General features: G+C 36.8%; 3 protein-coding genes across 3 annotated transcripts in view; 1 reads left to right on the top strand and 2 right to left on the bottom strand.

Moving 5' to 3' along the window:
• LOC135226256 (uncharacterized) overlaps positions 1–21,716 on the top strand; it is a 476,135-nt gene that overhangs the window by 62,103 nt on the left and 392,316 nt on the right. The gene's annotated exons all lie outside the window — the stretch shown is intronic.
• On the bottom strand, positions 4,271–8,601 carry LOC135226258 (TRPM8 channel-associated factor 2-like). The gene is made up of 2 exons (XM_064265697.1): positions 8,574–8,601; positions 4,271–7,937 (listed from the first exon to the last, which is right to left on the bottom strand). Exons 1-2 carry the CDS (start codon positions 8,599–8,601, stop codon positions 6,211–6,213), a joined length of 1,755 nt encoding a protein of 584 aa, XP_064121767.1. The 3' UTR covers positions 4,271–6,210.
• Positions 14,967–17,872, bottom strand: LOC135226571 (TRPM8 channel-associated factor 2-like). The gene is given in 3 exon segments (XM_064266254.1): positions 14,967–15,615; positions 15,617–17,073; positions 17,838–17,872. Coding segments are annotated over 3 exon segments (1,872 nt in total). The 5' UTR covers positions 17,845–17,872; the 3' UTR covers positions 14,967–15,207.

The raw sequence follows: 21,716 nt of genomic DNA, 5'->3' as shown, positions 1-21,716 counted from the left end.
TCTCTCTCTCTCTCTCTCTCTCTGTAACTGCGTACTTTTTCAATAATGTGGAGTGGATGGAGTAGATCCAAGGCTCATTGAGACTTATCTTGGAGTAATTGACATGAATGTACTCTGAAAATGGAGAATTTTTTTTTTTTTTTCATTTTCCTTCTTCCGATTTTTATTTTGACAATTTTCAAATTCGGATATCTTCGTTGTGTTAACGATGCAACATCAATGTGCGAATGATACTCAAGACGTTACTTATATAGAAAAATGCTTCTGGCAAAATTAGTTAATGTTGCAAATTAATCATTTTCATTTGCAATGCAGCAACAATATACTTACAAGTCCATCAGTTCTCCTTCGGTGCGGTTAAGGAAACAGTAATTATCTTGTTAATTAAATCAATTCCACTTGCCATAATTATCTTGTTAATTATATCAATTCATCCACTTGCCATAATTATCTTGTTAATTATATCAATTCATCCACTTGCCATAATTATCTTGTTAATTATATCAATTCCACTAGCCGTAATTATCGTGTTAATTATATCAATTCATCCACTTGCCATAATTATCTTGTTAATTATATCAATTCCACTAGCCATAATTATCTTGTTAGCTGTATCAATTTCACTTGCCATAGTTGTCATGTTCAGGATATAATTTCCACTTGCCATAATTATCTTGTTAATTATATCAATTCCATTTGCCATGATTATCTTGTTAATTGTATCAATTCCTCCACTTGCCATAATTATCTTGTTAATTGTATCAATTCCACTTGCCATAATTATGATGTTAATGATATCGATTCCACTTGCCATAATTATCTTGTTAATTGTATCAATTCCACTTGCCATAATTATTTTGTTAAGTATATCAATTCCACGTGCCATAAAATCGTGGAAAACTTACTATTAAGTTGAAATACGTCACTTACTTTACAGGTAATAACATATTAAATTTCCATTTCTCTTTGTGAAATATTAGGAAAGCGGTAAATTCAAGTTTAAACATCTAATTTACATTTACAGTGAAATGTTTTCTCAGTTATATTAAAGAGATTTTAATGTCGCTTTGTGAAATATTAGGAAAAGGGTAAATTCAAGTTTAAACATCTTATTTACATTTAAGAGTGCAATGTTTTCTCATTTATAGCAAAGAAATTTTAATGTCGCTTTGTGAAATATTAGGAAAAGTGTAAATTCAAGTTTAAACATCTAATTTACATTTATAGTGCAATGTTTTCTCATTTATAACAAAAAAAATAGATATTCCACGTACAATTCTCATGTACTTTCACAGTGTAAAAACAATTATTGCATATTCTCATAGAAAGACGTATTGATGTAGTAGAGCACATAAACTAAACTAACGCAGGGTAACACTTAGATCTTACGAATGAATAAAGAATTATATTGCCTCCACGAAAGACGAATTATTCTGAATTATCGTGTGATACAATTCATAATTCACGTTAAAATGAGATTCATCAACAATGAAAATTACAATAATCAAATAGGCATTTTATAATGTAATAGTAAGATATGTCAAATTATGACTGAAAGCCTTTGAGAGTATAGGACTTTCAGTTTCAAGAATATAATAATAATAATAATAATAATAATAATAATAATAATAATAATAATAATATAATAATAATAATAATAATAGTAGTAGTAATAATAATAATAATAATAATATTATTATTATTACTACTACTACTATTATTATTATTATTATTATTATTATTATTATTTTTGAAGAAGACGCTCTTTTCAACAAATTCTGTTGACTGAAATGGCATAATTCAGCGAATTAATTTTATATATTATCTTTTCTATTTTCCTTATTACTCACTTTTCTGGCTCAGCGATACCTCTTAATAACTGGCCAATATTCATATTAAGAATAATGCGGAAATTACGAATTTTCAGCATTATCCCCAATGTGAATACTGGCCAATTATTAAGAGGTATCGCTGAGCCAGAAAAGTGAGTAATAAGAAAAGTAGAAAAGATAATATGTAAGATTAACTCGCTGAATTCTGCCATTTTATTCAACAGAATAATAATAATAATAATAATAATAATAATAATAATAATAATAATAATAATAATAATAATAATAATAATAATAATAATAATAATAATAATCTGGAAAAACTAGAGGCTGAAGTAGCTCCAGGATTCATGCAGAAGAGTGTGATCCTAGGAACGGCGCACATAGTATGAAAAGTGATGGACTCCTAAGGAGGCAGGATGCAACCCGGAACCCCACACTATAAATACCACCCAGTCGAATTGTAAGACTGATAGACCAAAAAAATATAATAATAATAATAATAATAATAATAATAATAATAATAATAATAATAATAATAATAATAATAATAATAACTACCTAGAGGAGACAAACACCATTCCCCACCAACAGAAAGGCTGCAGAAGGAAGTGTAGGGGCACAAAAGACCAGCTCCTGATAGACAAAATGGTAATGAAGAACAGTAGGAGAAGGAAAACCAACCTAAGCATGGCATGGATAGACTATAAGAAAGCCTTCGACATGATACCACACACATGGCTAATAGAATGCCTGAAAATATATGGGGCAGAGGAAAATACCATCAGCTTCCTCAAAAATACAATGCGCAACTGGAATACAATACTTACAAGCTCTGGAATAAGACTAGCAGAGGTGAATATTAGGAGAGGGATCTTCCAGGGCGACTCACTGTCCCCACTACTCTTCGTAGTAGCCATGATTCCCATGACAAAAGTACTACAGAAGATGGATGCCGGGTACCAACTCAAGAAAAGAGGCAACAGAATCAACCATCTGATGTTCATGGACGACATCAAGCTGTATGGTAAGAGCATCAAGGAAATAGATACCCTAATCCAGACTGTAAGGATTGTATCTGGGGACATCAGGATGGAGTTTGGAATAGAAAAATGCGCCGTTAGTCAACATACAAAAAGGCAAAGTAACGAGAACTGAAGGGATAAAGCTACCAGATGGAGCAACATCAAAACACATAGATGAGACAGGATACAAATACCTGGGAATAATGGAAGGAGGAGATATAAAACACCAAGAGATGAAGGACACGATCAGGAAAGAATATATGCAGAGACTCAAGGCGATACTCAAGTCAAAACTCAACGCCGGAAATATGATAAAAGCCATAAACACATGGCAGTGCCAGTAATCAGATACAGCGCAGGAATAGTGGAATGGACGAAGGCAGAACTCCGCAGCATTGATCAGAAAACCAGGAAACAAATGACAATACACAAAGCACTACACCCAAGAGCAAATACAGACAGACTATACATAACACGAAAGGAAGGAGGGAGAGGACTACTAAGTATAGAGGACTGCGTCAACATCGAAAACAGAGCACTGGGGCAATATCTGAAAACCAGTGAAGACGAGTGGCTAAAGAGTGCATGGGAAGAAGGACTAATAAAAGTAGACGAAGACCCTGAAATATACAGAGACAGGAGAAAGACAGAAAGAACAGAGGACTGGCACAACAAACCAATGCACGGACAATACATGAGACAGACTAAAGAACTAGCCAGCGATGACAATTGGCAATGGCTACAGAGGGGATGCTCAGAAGGAAACTGAGGAATGATAACGCGGCACAAGATAGGCTAAGAACAAGAATATGTTCAAAGTACATAGACGGAATAACATCTCTCCCATATAGGAAGTGCAATACGAAAAATGAAACCATAAACATGAGACAGACTAAAGAACTAGCCAGCGATGACAATTGGCAATGGCTACAGAGGGAGACTCAAGAAGGAAACTGAAGGAATGATAACAGCGGCACAAGATCAGGCCCTAAGAACCATATATGTTCAAAGTACGATAGACGGAAAATAACATCTCTCCCATATGTAGGAAGTGCAATACGAAAAATGAAACCATAAACCACATAGCAAGTGAATGCCCGGCACTTGCACAGAACCAGTACAAAAAGAGGCATGATTCAGTGGCAAAAGCCCTCCACTGGAGCCTGTGCAAGAAACATCAGCTACCTTGCAGTAATAAGTGGTACGAGCACCAACCTGAAGGAGTGATAGAAAACGATCAGGCAAAGATCCTCTGGGACTATGGTGGTATCAGAACGGATAGGGTGATACGTGCAAAAACAGACCAGACGTGACGTTGCTTGACAAAGTCAAGAAGAAAGTATCACTCATTGATGTCGCAATACCATGGGACACCAGAGTTGAAGAGAAAGAGAGGGAAAAAATGGATAAGTATCAAGATCTGAAAATAGAAATAAGAAGGATATGGGATATGCCAGTGGAAATCGTACCCATAATCATAGGAGCACTAGGCACGATCCCAAGATCCCTGAAAAGGAATCTAGAAAAACTAGAGGCTGAAGTAGCTCCAGGACTCATGCAGAAGAGTGTGATCCTAGAAACGGCACACATAGTAAGAAAAGTGATGGACTCCTAAGGAGGCAGGATGCAACCCGGAACCCCACACTATAAATACCACCCAGTCAAATTGGAGGACTGTGATAGAGCAAAAAAAAAAAAAAAAAAAAAAAAAAAAAAAAAAAAATAATAATAATAATAATAATAATAATAATAAGCAAATCACATCCATCTCCAGTTTCATCAAATTCCTCCTTTAAGGACGAACTTGTGACCGGATAATCAAGGTTAATCTGGCCCGTGTCCACCGAGACACTGATTTATGGCCTCCGCGCCGTGGTTATCCTTGCTTGGGTGGCTTTCCAAAGGGCCGGTTAAATAAACATTGTGAAAGATTCCATCTAAACTCGGAAGTTCCCCGTTGGGAATAACCTTACCGTAAAGAATTGGCGTTTTCCTTAGAAGGTTGCTGGGTACATATTTTCACTTTAGACATTTCTCGTTTCTCGTACGAAGCATTACAGCCCATTTCGCCAATGCAGTGTTTGTTTTCCAAGGGAATTTCCAGAGGAATAAAGCTTCTAGTTTGTGAAAGAGCTATGATAGTTTTTTTTAGTTTTCTATAAAGGAACACTGTTGGGATGGCTTCGGTGGAAAGTAAGATTGAAGAAAGATAATATGAAATGAGGTACAGTTAAAAGTAATGAAAGGGGTTGCATCTAGGGGGCCGAAGGCACGCTGCAGAGTACCTTAAGTAATGCCTACAGTGTACCACATGAGGTGCACTGATGACACTATCTCCTGCGGGGAATGTTATAATGATGCTTGCGAGGCAAATTCAATTATGATATTATTATTAATGATCATTAAAAAGGTACAGCGATGCTCAGAACTCATGCAACATGACTTCATAGGATTTCGTTCAAAAATCACTAACTGGCAATCTAACATGCATGATATTTGAACATTACTATACATACTACATTAATCTAGAGGCAAATTCTTTAACTGACAGATGCCGTGTTGAGACGTCATACTGATATTTACTTTCACACATTTTTGTACAGAGACTATTATCCCTAGAGGGAGATTCAGTAAGTTGTAATTCGTAAATATTTTGTTGCTTTACAGATTAAATTACAACTAAAATATATTTTCGAGGCAGATGATTGAGGTTTGAAAATGCAAATTCTTTTTTACGTAAAATAGTTTCTAGATGGGCCTCTTTACACGTACAAACTATAAAGAGATGCCTAGTTATATTAGTTCACAAAAAGGTCATATGCTTACTAAGAATAGATGCCTTTTTTGTATTAGTTCAGGCAAAAGTCACTTCATTTAATTACTAAAAAGAGATATATGTTTATTTTTGTTCAGGCAAAAGTCCTACACTTAATTACTAAAAAGAGATGTAAGTTTACATTAGTTCAGGCAAAATCATACACTTAATTACTAAGAAGAGATTTATGCTTACATTAGTTCAGGCAAAAGTCGTACGCTTAATTACTAATAAGAGATGTATGCTTACATTAGTTCAGGCAAAATTCGTACACTTAATGTATGTTTACATTAGTTCAGACAAAAACAATACACTTAGTAACTAAAGAGATGCCTTTTTACATTAGTTCAGGCAAAAGTCATACACTTAATTACTAAGAAGAGATGTATGTTTACATTAGTTCAGGGAAAAGTCATACTTATGTCCTGTGTGATAAATCCTCAGGTGCCTTTGGGAGCCCCAGAGCAGCAATCTCACCCTGCGCCCCCTGGGAAATGGTAATACCCCAGCGTTTGTAAGTCCCAATCAGGTCGGACCCCTAAGATTTACTCAAGTTCTTGTAAACATGAACCAGCCGTTTTTGGCGATGGCCTGGGTTCTTCAGGTCCTCTGCGTCCTCCTCACACAGAGCACGAGTCACCTTACGCAGTTGTCGGTACATTTCCCAACCCGTTTCGGGAAAGGCGTATTTGATCTCCATCAGGAAGACGAGCTTTTGCCATACATCTGCTTCGTCGTAGGTGAGTCCTGCATCAACGGCGTCTGCTGTCTTGTTGTATTTATCCTTCTGTTCGAGTCGATCCTCACCAAATAACTGGTCCTGGATGTAGAGCGAGAACAAGTTCACTGTAGTCTCCACAAAGTAGGCATTTTCCCAGTAAGGCATCTGTTGGTAGTTGTGGCCGAGTTCATGCCAGGTTACCCAGTCATATGGAGTGTCGCCGCTGCCCATGTCGTAGTAGGAGCGATCGAACATTGCTGGAAATCCAGCGTGCGCTGTTCCAGCCGTTATTTGGATGTCATTCACTAGCCAGTATTTTCCCCTGGGTGGAAGTTCTGTCTCGTCAAAACCGGCTGCAAAATTAAGCATGGTTATGACTTCATCATATCTGTTCATCAGAGAGTCTGGATCAGTTATGTTCTTTGCATCTGAAGCTGCAATGACTGCGACAACTTTATCTGTCTCAAGAATGACGTAAGGTGTCCCTTTTTCAAGTTCCTTCTTCCACTGGGCTGTTGTTGTTTCGCCTGATCTGAAGTAAGGGGATTCCACAACATTTTTCACTTCAGCCTCAACTTTAAAATTGTCTCCCTCTGTGAGCATGAAAATGAGATGGCCCCCATACTGGCTTCGTATCTTATTAACTCCTGGTTGCAACTCAAATGTTTCAGTGACTATTGGCATTCTTTTCCATTGGTGTTTATGCTTCACATTGGCAGATGTGTCCTTCAGAAAGTCTATGTGAGCTCCAACTCTCACAGCAATCTGTGAAGCTCTTTCCACTGATAGTGAACCGGGTAATATTATTTCTACTACGTCGCCTGCAGCTACGTAAAGATCTGTTACCTGCCAGTCTTGAGGGGCTGTCATGCGAAAGTCTCTTATCTGACCGAGAACTGAAATATCGAGCACAAGAGTTCTGTCGATTCTAGGGGTACCTGATGGAACATTGCCTGGAAACGTAGCAACATCTCTTTCGTAAGGTAGCGGCTCTGTCGCTGAGGTGAATTCGTTGTTCAATCCTCTTGCAAGTTCCTGCTTGTAAGTAGCTATGTCTGTGTCTGGAACTGGATACTGAGCTGGCGGAGCTCCATCCAGCATGGCGTCCAGGTCTGAAAATTTCCACCATTTTTCATTTTGGTTGTCTTGCAAGGGACGCAGCGTCACGGCTGTCCTTGGCTTTTCTGAAGGAACGAAAAGGGCATTTGTTTCATCAATGACAAATCTCTCTTTTGCATCGTATACCCACTGCGGTGGCGATAACGAGACATCACCTAACGTGACAACTTTTTTCTTGTAATCTGGAACAAGACAGCAAGAAGGATTCCCCTCCCAAATGAGAACATCACCGACAGAGGTCCACTTTTGGTTAAGTTTATTAGCACACTTGGCCAAGGCAATCTCAGCACCTGGTCCACTTCCGTTCACGACTGTCAGGCAGCCCAGGGTGTACTGGCTCAGAATTAAGTCCGGATCTTTGTCTTCCCTCTGAGGAAGATCATTATTTTCATTGCTCTTGGGTTCACCTATGGCTTTGTCAGCACCTGGAATTAAGATTACGATTTCAAGTTGAAAAATGTCACAGCTGTTGCGTATTTTTTCTAAGAATAGGCCACGAACCTCTCGAGAAATGAATATCAGTTGGGTCACCCATACATGAAATATAAAACAGCGAAGAAATACAGATTTTAAGTAACATAATATTAGTATTGCAAGAAGGAAATTAAGCTTTTACTGACATAGTGCGTAATGTGTGTCATAAAATTCCACAATTATATAGTAGATTATATTACAATGTAAAATGAAGAAAGACTTTCGAATAAGTTAGAGGATAATTTCCTTACAAAGAGCATCCAAAAAAGAAGGGGGTCGGGGCGAGAAGATAACAGCTCAAAGAGCATCGATTCAAGAGCAATGTGCAACGTTGTTCAAATTCTAGAAAGGTTTTGAATATAGTGTTTCAATGATGAAAATTCACAGCACCATATCTTGGAAAATGTGGTTACTTAAACTATCTTCTGTAACATTCAGACTTTTCAGAAAACCGATAAATGCAAGAGATTCTTGCCATAATGATGAAGTTATGGTTAAAATATGCAGCTCGTTGTATGGTACGTTGAAATATAAATGGGACGTAAAAATTATATTTCCCATCCATTAAAAGTAAACAATGCACTCACTTTTCCTTAGTGCAGTGTTCGACGCCATTTTGCTCTGTCTAGCGCAAAAGAGAAACACTGCTATATATACGTAGAACAGTATCTGCCAACTCTTATGTGTTATTTGTCGTAAACCTCATTCGGTAAATATCAGATAATGAAATGAATAGACAGGTTAGGTTGCTCTTATCTGCGAGAGCATTTCGTACTAGTATGACCTGACTTATCTCTAATAATGCCAAATGGCTTGGCTTTGAAACTATTATTTCATTATAAATTTATAGAAATATAAAAGTTGATATGACTTATCTCTAATAATGCCTTGGCTTGGCTTTTAAACTATCATTTCATTTATGAATTTGTGTAAATATAAAAGTTGATTTTTGAAGAAATGAGCCACTAAGAGCACGAGGATTGATTTTATTTATGCTTGACAATTCTTTTCACTTGGCCTTATTGGAAATTCACAACTTTAGACTTGAATCACGCAGGGTGGCTGTAGTGCTCAAAATGGAATAGTTATGTAGAGTTCTTAATATTTAGGAAACATAAGTGTAGGATTTCAAATACTAACACTATTACTTGAAACAAGGAAGGTCACGTTTCCTTGCTTTGTACGTTTGTTCTTTTGTCTCTCAGTTATCATCATAATGTCTCTTTTGGAGAAGCAAATTCACAGTTATGTTACTATGAGGATTTTTTAATGTCTCTTATGTTCAGGGTTGGCAATGATTAAACCAAACTTGATTTAATCAAGTGATTAAATCATTGATTTTTTCATTTAAAAAAATCATGATTTTATTATTTTTAATTATTTTATTTTTTTATTTGAAAGCAAACAAATTGACAAATATGGTTTGGAGGTTAATAAAAACTTACGCATAACTGTGCTGCATCTATTTATTTTGACATGAAAAAAATTGCAATTACATACTTTCCGGCAGAACTGGAAACCTAAAAGATAAATCAATAGTAATTCTGTCATAAAATAGAATTTAAGGAAAAAAAGGATCGAAAAAAGCATCTAACAAATTTTTAAAAAATCCAATAAATAAAAAAAATCAAATAAATCACTGATTTTTTAAATTTTTTTTAATCTAAACATTTTTTTTTAAATCAACCCTGCTTTTGTTACCATGAAAAAAATGTATTATGGGTTTTTACATAAAAGTTCAACAAAAGGTCGGCCTCGTGACTGACAACTGGTGGTTTGATTTAGATAAGAGTGTAAGTTTAGGGGAGGATGGATTACTCAACCATCGTAGGCTTAGGCAACCGAAAACGTGTACACCCATTACCTTAGGGTTTGGCAACCAGATTCAACATGACCTCCGCAAAGAAATTCTGAGTGGAGGCCGTGCTCCTCTTAACTTATGAGATTTCGTTTGAATCCCGGGAACTAAATTTTTTGGTTTGATGCTGGTAGAGGCAATAGCTATATAAGTGGTAATTGTTTATTCGTGGATTTTTCAGTGGAGGTTTTATTTTACGTACATTTATTAAATTTGTATTGATTATAGGTCACCCAAGCCACGCAGGGCTAAACCTAAGAATTTTTAAGTGGGTGGGCACTGAACTTTATATATATATCTATATATTATATATATATATATATATATATATAGTATATATATATATATATATATATATATAATATATATATATATATATATATATATTATATATATATATATCAGGGGGTAAGGGCGAACTCATCGCACATCACATTCTCATCCAGATTAAGGGCAGGAATTCAGAAGCAGAAGACACAGTATCCATTTATTCCAAGCTTTCGTGATTCATAATCACATCATCAGGGATATCTACAACAATAAATACAATATATCAATATAAATATAAAATTAAAAGAGCTATATACAAAACTTTAATTTTAAAATTAAAGTTTTGTATATAGCTCTTTTAATTTTATATTTATATTGATATATTGTATTTTATTGTTGTAGATATCCCTGATGATGTGATTATGAATCACGAAAGCTTGGAATAAATGGATACTGTGTCTTCTGCTTCTGAATTCCTGCCCTTAATCTGGATGAGAATATATATATATATATATATATAAACTTAGTCACCGCATATAAAATATCATACGTGTATACTTTGCACTTCTTTCAGTTTTATGTACATTTTATCGATAATTTTCATACAATGAAACTGCTGTTTGATAAAAAAAAATTTTATCATATTTTAGTGATTTTTATTTATTGGCTACAGCAACAAACAGTTTGACAAATTCTGTCATTTTCAAGAAGTAATATCTTACTTATATTCAAATCCTCTACCGACCTTCTGGGCGAAATTAATTTATTTAGTGGGTGGGCAATTTATTTTTGCAATGGGCACATGTTACGTTTAGGTCTGATTATCCACAGGAACTTTCCCGTAAACAGAAGATGCACTGCACTGTTTGTATGCTTTCTTTTTATTCCTTGTTTCCTTCAATGTAGTTTTTCGTATATTATATAAAATTCAATTCCTAACTGTTCAAAGTGTATTTCAGTGTTGCCCTTGACTTTGTTTACATTGCTGGTGTTTTAATGGATTCCAGAATGTTTCAATTGATTTTAAGATTGAATTTGATGCGAATAGCAAGAGGCTATCATGTGTACCTTGTATTTCGCCTGATAGAGCTTGCTTCCAGGATCGAACTCACAATTCTTCCAGTAACTAGCAGGGCTCGGCGGTTTTCAGTGAGGCTGTTACTGAGCGGAGACATATTTTGTCTGGTGTTCCACAAGGTCAGGCGCTAAGGGCTTTGATGCTTACAGCTTTTACTAAAGTAGATTCACATCAACCGTGTATTTGACGTCTAGGCCAGTCCGTTACGACGCTCATGATTGGCTGTTCATAAGCCAGTCACAGCGCTGGAAACTCTCAGTCTCTTTTGAGAGTCTTCACATAGGCAGGATGTATGTTCCATCTCTCCCGAGGTGGAACATACATCCTGCCTATGTGAATTCTTTCGAGAGACTGAGAGTTTCCAGCCCTGTGATTGGCTTGTCAACAGCCAATGAAGAGTGTCGTAAGGGACTGGCCTTAGACCTCAAATGCACGGCTGATGTGAATCTACTTTAGCAATGCTGGTGAATGTTGCAATGCATTGCCTGTGGCAACCATTTTCCCAGTACTTTGCTCCCTAAACAAGAAATGAAACTCCTGCTGTTTGACGGAGATCTGTAACCAATTAGCAGGTGGTGTCGTCAGTATTAAGACGGATTAGATGTATAAAACATATGAAATGCTCCCATTTCATATGTTGTAAACAGACTACACTCGATGATTGTCAGTGATTAACGCTACTTGATCTTACCATTGGCTCAACATTTTTTATTCCAACGTCATAAAAACCCGTTGCTGAATAACCACTGGTTCTATGCATCGTAAATACACCATACAAAAAAAAAAAAAAAAACGTCACAAAAGACAGATCATGTAAGTCGGCGAACTTGCTAGGAATTGTGCGTAAGGCTGCTCCTGTCTTCAGTAATAATATTAATATCTGATACTTTGGATCTCTTCTTGTGTCTGGATATTTTGTCTGGTTAGTTTTCATTTAGGCAAGGTATCAACGATCGGGAAATTTTGGATAGGTCAGAATCTTAATCATTACCACAATAAATGTCATTGACATTTTTTAGTAATGGAAATAAATGAGGCATATAACTTTCCGGGTTTCCAGACTTCGTGACCTCATATTGACTGAATTCTTAGGCTTATGCCAATTGTTGGCATACACTGGTCTTATGTTTTTACCTCGCAATCCTTCTTGGAATACTCATAACCTAATGGTATTATTTAAAAAAATAAACATTTTTCCTTGCTGGAATATGGACAGAAGATGAAAGATGAGCACAGCAGATTAAGTACACGTTTGTGGGATGAGAAATGGGGTCGTGAGTGGGGTTGAGATTGACTGATGTTTGAGTAAGTTTAGAAGTGCTTGAATGAGCGAGTTTAAAGTAACCGTTAGCATGAGTTAGGTTATAAGAGATGAAAGGTTGCATGAAAGCAGAAAAACAGACACGCATTCGAGTATTTTGGGAGTAAATGTCATGAATATCATCTGAAGGATAAGAGACGTAATGAATCGCAGAATAGGCGGGACAAGAAAAGTAGTGTGGGAGTTTTGTAAAAGGTCTGGAAGACAAAAACAAGAGTTTCTGAGGAATTATGGAATCCAGTTTTGGTTGTGTCAACAGATTGTTGAACTTAGACTCCAGTATGGAAGTGAAGTATGAAACGTTAAATGCATCAGGCAACCGACTTCTTAATGTAGGGACAACGTTGGGAAAGAAGAAGAGTGAGTTGCATTTAGGGTGGAGAACTGAATTAGGCCAGGAAACGCCTCCCAAAATATTCAGTGAGAACCCCAAAACTATCGCATGTTGCTGGAATTCATTAAGACTTGAAAATATGTATGTAAAGTAAAAATCTATGTATCCAATGTTTTCTACACTTTCGACGTAATTAATAGGTAGCATTACCAGTTCACTTCCACAGAAACCCCCTGTTTTCCTTCTCATTTACAACAGTGATACAATTGTCAAGGGCCATAATGCATCACATTTTTCTCCGGTGCGTTTCGCTCGTCAATCCCAGGCCGCCATGAAGGGTCAGTGATGCGTTGAATGAACCTTTTTTATCATTATTATTATTTCTAGAAAAAATATGAGCAATTATCAGTACTATGACACAGGAACGTAGTGCTTTTAGCGCATTGGTTGTTTATTGACCAAAATCAGAGAGAGAGAGAGAGAAGAGAGAGAGAGAGAGAGAGAGAGAGAGAGAGAGAGAGATTAATAAGCAGGGTACGTGAACAGACTCCCGGCTTCATGCTGTTCAGTTTTCAAAAATTATTCAGTGAAGTTGGATGGTAATTTGCAGGATGACAAAAAAAAAAAAAAAAAAAAAAAAAAAAAAAAAAAAAAAAAAAAAAAAAAAAAAAAAAAAAAAAAAAAAAAAAAAAAAAAAAAAAAAAAAAAAAAAAAAAAAAAAATACATTTCCTTTCAGAGTAAATCATTTGTGAACTTTTAATATGGTGGATATATCTCTGCTTTCGGGAGAAACCGACTCGATGATCGAGCAATGTTCAAAACTCAAGGTTCGTGACCTTCGACCTTTGACGGAATTTAACTCTTTCATCAAGCATGACCTTCGACCTCTCTGTAGAATTTTATCCTTTTTTTATCAGCGTGGTACTTTTACAGCTGCGAAGCAACAATGAAAGCATGCCAGCACATATTTTTTCATATTCTTAGTTGAACAATAGTGTTAGAATGGCTTTTTCTACGTTCAGATAAAATAAAAGATAATATACTTTAAAGTAAACGATATATACAACTCTCTCTCTCTCTCTCTCTCTCTCTCTCTCTCTCTCTCTCTCTCTCACACACACACAAATAAGATATTCAGAAAAAACTCTGTTCGCCATGTTTCCAGAACTTGAATACTTGTATACAAATTTGGGTATACATTGAACATTAAGCCATTTCCTTTAATAAGGGGTATCTCCGTCCCAACGAAACAATAATCGAAGTCAAATTCATATTTTATCGTTCAATTAGCGGTACATACAGTTTAAGTAAAAAAGATAACCCTCTTTGAACGGCAGTATGTAAATATTTGTTGAAAAAAAAATGTATTAAAACATTTTAACACTTGTAAAAGCGAAAAAGGACTACGGCTTTAACCTTCAGTTCATTTAAACTATTAAGTCATGTCGGGTAATGTCTTATAAAGAAAATGCTTTTTACTGAATGTCAAAAAACAAATTGCTTTGCACTGAATGTCAAAAAAAAAGAAGAAAATGCTTTGTACTGAATGTCAAAAAAAAGGAAGTTAAATTGAAAAATATGCAATAATCACATCCTCATTTTATTTACCTTGTTACATCGTGTCGTTATATTAACAATTGAATTGATTTTCGGAAGATAACCAACTTAGTACAGAAATAGACAAGATTAAAAAAAAAAAAGGAATGGGACCTTGATCTTATCTTTTGCCAAGATTTTCAGAGGTAATTTTATTTTTTTTTCTTGATGTATTAATGAAGTTTCTTCATCGAGCGTCTGTGTATATATATATATATATATATATATATATATATATATATTATATATATATATATATATATATATATATCTATATACATATACTTATATTACTATATTTATATAGAGTCCATGCACACACATATACTTATGTGTGTGTGTGTGTGTGTGTGTGTGTGTGTGGTTTTTTGTTGGTAATCACCTATCCAAGTAAAGCATTTACCACCTCATGATTGTCAACCATATACAAAATGGAATTAAAGTTGTAAATGAAGGTATAACATCTAACATAATATCCATAACAAAGTATATTGTAATTTATAGAAGCTAATCAAAATATATATATATATATATATATATATATATATATCTATATATATATATATATATATATATAGATATATAATGTGGGTGTGTGTATTTTTATAGATATTAGTACAACAAGAAATGCTAATTGTTTCTCGTTACCTTAACATAGAATGAACTGAAATAAAAACATGCGGACGCCTACAATACTTTAAATTCATATTTATGTAAGTATTTTAGTCATTAATACTGTGAAAGAAATTATTTCTCTTGCATTTTATCGCTGTCCAGCACGGAGTTTTTCTAGTGCAGGCTCCCCGCATATAAAGACGTCTTCCTTTGTTCTGTGAGAGAGATCACCAGGCGCTTTAGGAAGTCCCAATGCGGCAATTTCATCTTGAGCTTCTTGAGAAATCATCAGACCCCACCGATCGTAGGTGTTGATGAGGTCAGACCCTACAATCTTACTCAAATTCTTGTACACATGATCGTACTGCTTTTGTACGTCCGAGGCTAAAGCCTGCGCGTCCTCTGCGGACAGGGCCCTCGTGTTCTTCCTCAGCTGACGAAACATTTCCCAGTCCTGGTCAGGGAAGGCCCACTTGATTTCCATGAGGAACACCAACTGCTCCCACACGTCCCCCTCCGCAAATGTCATTCCTGCATCGACGTGATTCGCTGCCCTGGTCGTAATCTCCTTGCTTCTCGAGGCGGTCCTCACCGAAGAGTTGCCACTGGATGTACAGGGAATAAAGATTGACTGTCGATTCAGTGCCATACGCACCTGCCCAGTAAGCAATTTGCTGGTAATTGTGCCCTAGTTCGTGCCACGAGACCCAGTCGTAAGGAGTCGTTTCACTTCCCATGTTATAGTAAGTGCGGTCAAACATGGCTGGAAATCCAGCATGTGCACTTCCAGCAGTAATTTGCTTGTCGTTCACTAGCCAGAATTTCCCTCTAGGTGGATGTTCTGTTTCATCAAATCCAGCTGCATAACTGAGCATCGATATAATCTCGTCATATCTGCCCATTAGCTTGTCCGGGTCAGAAATACCCTGGGCATCAGATGTGGATATTAAAGTCACCACCAAATCGGTTTCCAAGAGTGCATATGGGGTACCTTTCTTCAACTCTTCTGCCCATTGTCCTGGTGTAGTCTCCCCTAGTCTAAAGTAAGGAGCTTCCACAATATTTTTGACTTCCACATCAACCAAGAAGTTTTCTCCTGGTGAGAAAATGAATATCAAGTGCCCTCCACATTGACTACGAATCTTGTTCACTCCAGGTGTAAGATCGAAAGTATCTGAAACAACTGGCATCCGAACAAATTCACCCCGTCCTGATACATTGGGAGAAGTTGGTTGTAGCATATCCACATGAGCGCTGACTCGAACTTGTATTTGGCCAGCTCTCTCTGATGACAGTGAGTCTGGCAAGACAACCTCAACCATTTCATCAGGAGGCACATAAAGGTTTGTTGCCTGCCAGTCCTGTGGAACCGTCATGCGAAAATCTCTGGACTGCCCCAACACCGAAAGGTCCAACACCAAGTTTCGAGTGAGTCTAGGTGCATCAGTTGACACTAATCCAGGGAATGTTGCTACATCCCTTGCATGTGGAAGTGGGTCAGTTGATGGAGCTAACCAGTTACTTAGAGTTCGGGCAACTTCTTGCCTATAGGTGGTCTCATCTTTGGCTGGAAAAGGGTACTGAGCCTCAGGAGCTCCATCAAGATCAGCTTCCAACTCAGACAAAGTCCACCATTTCTGGTTAGTTCCATCATGCATAGGGTACAATACCACTCGAGTCCTCGGTTCATCCCAGGGTACGTCCATAGCTTTGTTTCCTCCCTCTGGGACAAACCTTGACGCTTCATCATGGGTCCATCCCACCGGAGAAGCAGAATCCCCCAGGGTGACGGTGTTGTTTGAGTAGTTTGGGACTAGGCAGTAGGAAGGGTTGCCACCATAGATTAAGTAGTTACCGTCTCGGAGCCATTGCTGTTCTGTCCTTCCACTGCAGTTTGCAAGTCCGATATCAGCGTCACTTGGACCACTCCCTTTGAGGAGAGTTAGTGAGGCAAATGTACTTTGACTGATGAGAAAATCTGGCTTATCTGCCTTTTGCTTCGTCTCGGCTTCCCCTGAAAGAAAGAACAGTATCAAACTGATGATATAGAGGATATCTTTCTAGGTTTACGAACTACATACAATAGATTTTTTTAGTACTACTGCGCGTTTTTTGTTAATTAACAAAACTTTTGGCATTATTTCTGATATGTGATTTGTTTTTTTTAAGGAGGAATAATGTGTTGACTCTATTAACCACGAATGAACTGTATAAAGGTCTGATAGGTGTAACTACTTCCATAATGGTTTCATACCCTTATCACCTATTACTGAATTTCATTCCTTTCGGAGTTGTAAGAAGACAATTCGCTTAGATCGGTTCCTAACCTAATTAAACGTTAAAAAAAGACTTACTATAATAATAATAATAATAATAATAATAATAATAATAATAATAATAATAATAATAATAATAATAATAATAATAATAATAATAATAATAATAATATGCTATAGCACGGAATAAGGAATGATAAAATTCTACGTATTAAACAAAAATATAAATTTTTTTAATGGTGACACATATGTACTTGCCTCGAAAGTTGAAGATTTATGTTGACAGGAAAATATCCTTATAGTTTTTCCTCCTAACTTCCATAGCATTTGGATGGATAAGCCTAAGAGTGTTTAATTATTACTTGTGAAACCAATTTTTACAATGATGTTTTTTGCAGTGACATTGTGCATCTGAGTCAGTATATCTGACAGTTTGGACCAAATTAGAAATGTAAAAACTCCACACTTCCTTAACTAAAATCCAGTGTTAATGATTAATTACCTGACATGTTGCCTGTGCAGTAATCCTCTGAAGAGTTCACGTCTGTATGGAAGTTGCCTCTTTATATACCCAATAGACAACCAGTTATCAATGACTAACTCTGTGGTTGATTGCACCAAAACAGTGTAAACATACTATTTTACCTTTTTTTTCCTCGTGATAACTGTTACCATTGGTTGACATACAGATATCTAAACAGGTCCAAAAATATCTAAATGTATATGTGAGTGCAAAATTACCTTCAAGGGCTCGTAAATTACCACCGATAGACACGCACACATACACACACACACACTACACACACAACAACACACACATATATATATATATATATATATATATATATATATATATACATATACATACATATATATATATATATATATATATACATATACATATATATATATATATATATATATATATATATATATATATATACAAGAGAAAATGTCTCCTCGTTTGTTTGTAAGGATGCTATATAAATCCACATTTCTTGACTTATTTTATTGAGATTTTAAATAAAAGTCAATATAAACCGGGAAAGGTTATGATGGAAGCAAAATTAAAATTGGACAATTGGTTGAGTAAAGGGGCCCATGTGGAAGGGGGCGAAATGTAAATATTACCAAAAACAACAGATATTAGTGTCTAATCCATAGTTTTCGAGGTCGCTGAGAAGAATAGCAACACCCCAAGTTCAACCCCGATAGGAAGGGGGTGGGTGAGAAAGGCCTGAGAAGGGGGTGACATAAAAATAACCGAAAACGACAGATATTAGTGTGACTCCATAGTTTTCAAGGTTGCTGGTATGGATAGTGACACTCCTGAGGCCCTTAAGTCTAAGTTCATCCCCAGAAGGAAGGTTGGAAAGTGGCGACATATAAAAATACCCAAAAATACAGTTATAATAATAATAATAATAATAATATAATAATAATAATAATAATAATAATAATAATAATAATAATAATAATAATAATAATAATGAGACTATACACACCACCAATATCACAGAAATAAATAACTTGAACATATGCAGGAGCAAGATTAGTAGTAACATAAACTGATGGGGATACGACACCAACACCACCAGCACAACCAACCCAACAGAAACCAAAACAGCAACCGCCTTGGAAAAAAGCGCCTGGAAAAGCAATCAAGGTGATGAGATCTGACTTGAGTAAACTGAAAGAGATGGCACAAAAAAGGCTAAGAAGCAAGAAAACAAGGGAGGAACTGAACGAGAAATACAAAGTCCAGGGGAGGAGACTAAACAATACAATAGAAGATGAACAGGAATAAGTGATAACAACAGAACAAACTATTCGGAACCAACCAGAGAAGACTATACAGCCAACTAAGAGGGGAAGACAACCACCAAGAAATTCTGAAGCTGGACCAGGTAAGAGACTCTGGGAAAACATCTGGAGCAATCCGGTATCACGCAACAAACATGCAACATGGCTCCAGGAAGAAACAGGGAGAATAAAACAAAGATTCACTGACATCACGACAGACACAGACACCAACTTAAAGAAAATGCCCAACTGGAAAGCAGAGGTCCCGATGAAGTCCATGGATACTGGCTAAAAAACTTCAAGGCCCTACACCCAAGAATAGCAGAACAACTCCAGCATTGTATCACAAATCATCATGCGCACAAATGGATGACCACAGGAAGAACATCCTTAGTCAGAAAGACAAGAGTAAGGGAAATATAGCCAGTAACTACAGGCCTATCACCTGTCTACCAAAAATGTGGAAGTTACTAACAGGTATCATCAGCGAAAGGCTATACAACTGACCTGGAGGATACAAACAATCCATCCCCACCACAGAAAGGCTGCAGAAGGAAGTGTAGGGGCACAAAAGACCAGCTCCTGATAGACAAAATGGTAATGAAGAACAGTAAGAGAAGGAAAACCAACCTAAACATGGCATGGATAGACTATAAGAAAGCCTTCGACATGGTACCACACACATGGCTAATAGAATGCCTGAAAATATATGGGGCAGAGGAAAACACCATCAGCTTCCTCAAAAATACAATGCGCAACTGGAAAACAATACTTACAAGCTCTGGAATAAGACTAGCAGAGGTTTAATATCCAAGGAGGATGGGAGTCTTCCAGGGTCGACTCACTGTCCCCATACTCTTCAATAGTAGCCATGATTCCCATGACAAAAGTACTGCAGAAGATGGATACTGGGTACCAACTCAAGAAAAGAGGCAACAGAATTAACCATCTGATGTTCATGGACGACATCAAGCTGTATGGTAAGAGCATCAAGGAAATAGATATCCTAATCCAGACTGTAAGGATTGTATCTGGGGACATCAGGATGGAGTTTGGAATAGAAAAATGTGCCTTCGTCAACATACAAAAGGGCAAAGTTATAAGGACTGAAGGGATAAAGCTACCAGATGGGAACAACATCAAACACATAGATGAGACGGGATACAAATACCTAGGAATAATTGAAGGAGAGGATATAAAACATCAAGAGATGAAGGATACGATCAGGAAAGAATATATGCAGAGACTCAAGGCGATACTCAAGTCAAAACTCAACGCCGGAAATATGATAGAAGCCATAAACACATGGGCAGTGCCAGTAATCAGATACAGCGCAGGAATAGTGGAATGGACGAAGGCAGAACTTTGCAGCATAGACCAGAAAACGAGGAAACATATGACAATACACAAAGCACTACACCCAAGAGCAAATACGGACAGACTATACATAACAAGAAAGGAAGGAGGGAGGGGACTACTAAGCATAGAGGACTGCGTCAACACCGAGAACAGAGCACTGGGCAATATATGAAGACCAGTGAAGACGAGTGGCTCAAGAGTGTATGGGAAGAAGGACTGATAAAAGTAGACGAAGACCCATAAATATACAGTCAGGAGAAAGACAAGCAGAACAGAGGAATGGCATAACAAACCAATGCACGGACAATACATGAGACAAACTAAAGAACTAGCCAGCGATGACACGTGGCAATGGCTACTGAGGGGAGAGCTCAAGAAGGAAACTGAAGGAATGATAACAGCGGCACAAGATCAGGCCCTAAGAACCAGATATGTCCAAAGAACGATAGATGGAAATAACATCTCTCCCATATGTAGGAAGTGCAATACGAAAAATGAAACCATAAACCACATAGCAAGCGAATGTCCGGCACTTGCACAGAACCAATACAAAAAGAGGCATGATTCAGTAGCAAAAGCCCTCCACTGGAGCCTGTGCAAGAAACACCAGCTACCTTGCAATAATAAGTGGTACAAACACCAACCTGAAGGAGTGATAGAAAACGATCAGGCAAAGATCCTCTGGGACTATGGTATCAGAACAGATAGGGTGATACGTGCAAATAGACCAGACGTGACGTTGATTGACAAAATGAAGAAGAAAGTATGACTCATTGATGTCGCAATACCATGGGACACCAGAGTTGAAGAGAAAGAAAAGGAAAAAATGGATATGTATCAAGACCTGAAAATAGAAATAAGAAGGATATGGTATATGCCAGTGGAAATTGTACCCATAATCATAGGAACACTAGGCACGATCCCAAGATCCCTGAAAAGGAATCTGGAAAAACTAGAGGCTGAAGTAGCTCCAGGACTCATGCAGAAGAGTGTGATCCTGGAAACGGCGCACATAGTAAGAAAAGTGATGGACTCCTAAAGAGGCAGGATGCAACCCGGAACCCCACACTATAAATACCACCCAGTCGAATTGGAGGAGTGTGATAGAGCAAAAAATATATAATAATAATAATAATAATAATTTGTTGTTTAGTTTTTGTATCAATAAAGATAACCATCGATACATTAAACCGATTCCTCGTGATTTTGAGGACGATTA

The sequence above is a fragment of the Macrobrachium nipponense genome, chromosome 14 (assembly GCF_015104395.2).
Source record: "Macrobrachium nipponense isolate FS-2020 chromosome 14, ASM1510439v2, whole genome shotgun sequence".
Lineage (NCBI taxonomy): Eukaryota > Metazoa > Arthropoda > Malacostraca > Decapoda > Palaemonidae > Macrobrachium > Macrobrachium nipponense.
The sequence above is the reverse complement of the archived record's forward strand: the minus strand, read 5'-3'. Positions and strand labels throughout refer to the sequence as shown.

Bases quoted from the DNA above. Each gene is read 5' to 3' on its own strand.
- LOC135226258 (XM_064265697.1), bottom strand. From the start codon at position 8,601: ATGGCGTCGAACACTGCACTAAGGAAAA. The intron at 7,938-8,573 runs GTGAGTGCATTG...TCTTAATTCCAG, and splicing joins GAACACTGCACTAAGGAAAA to GTGCTGACAAAGCCATAGGT.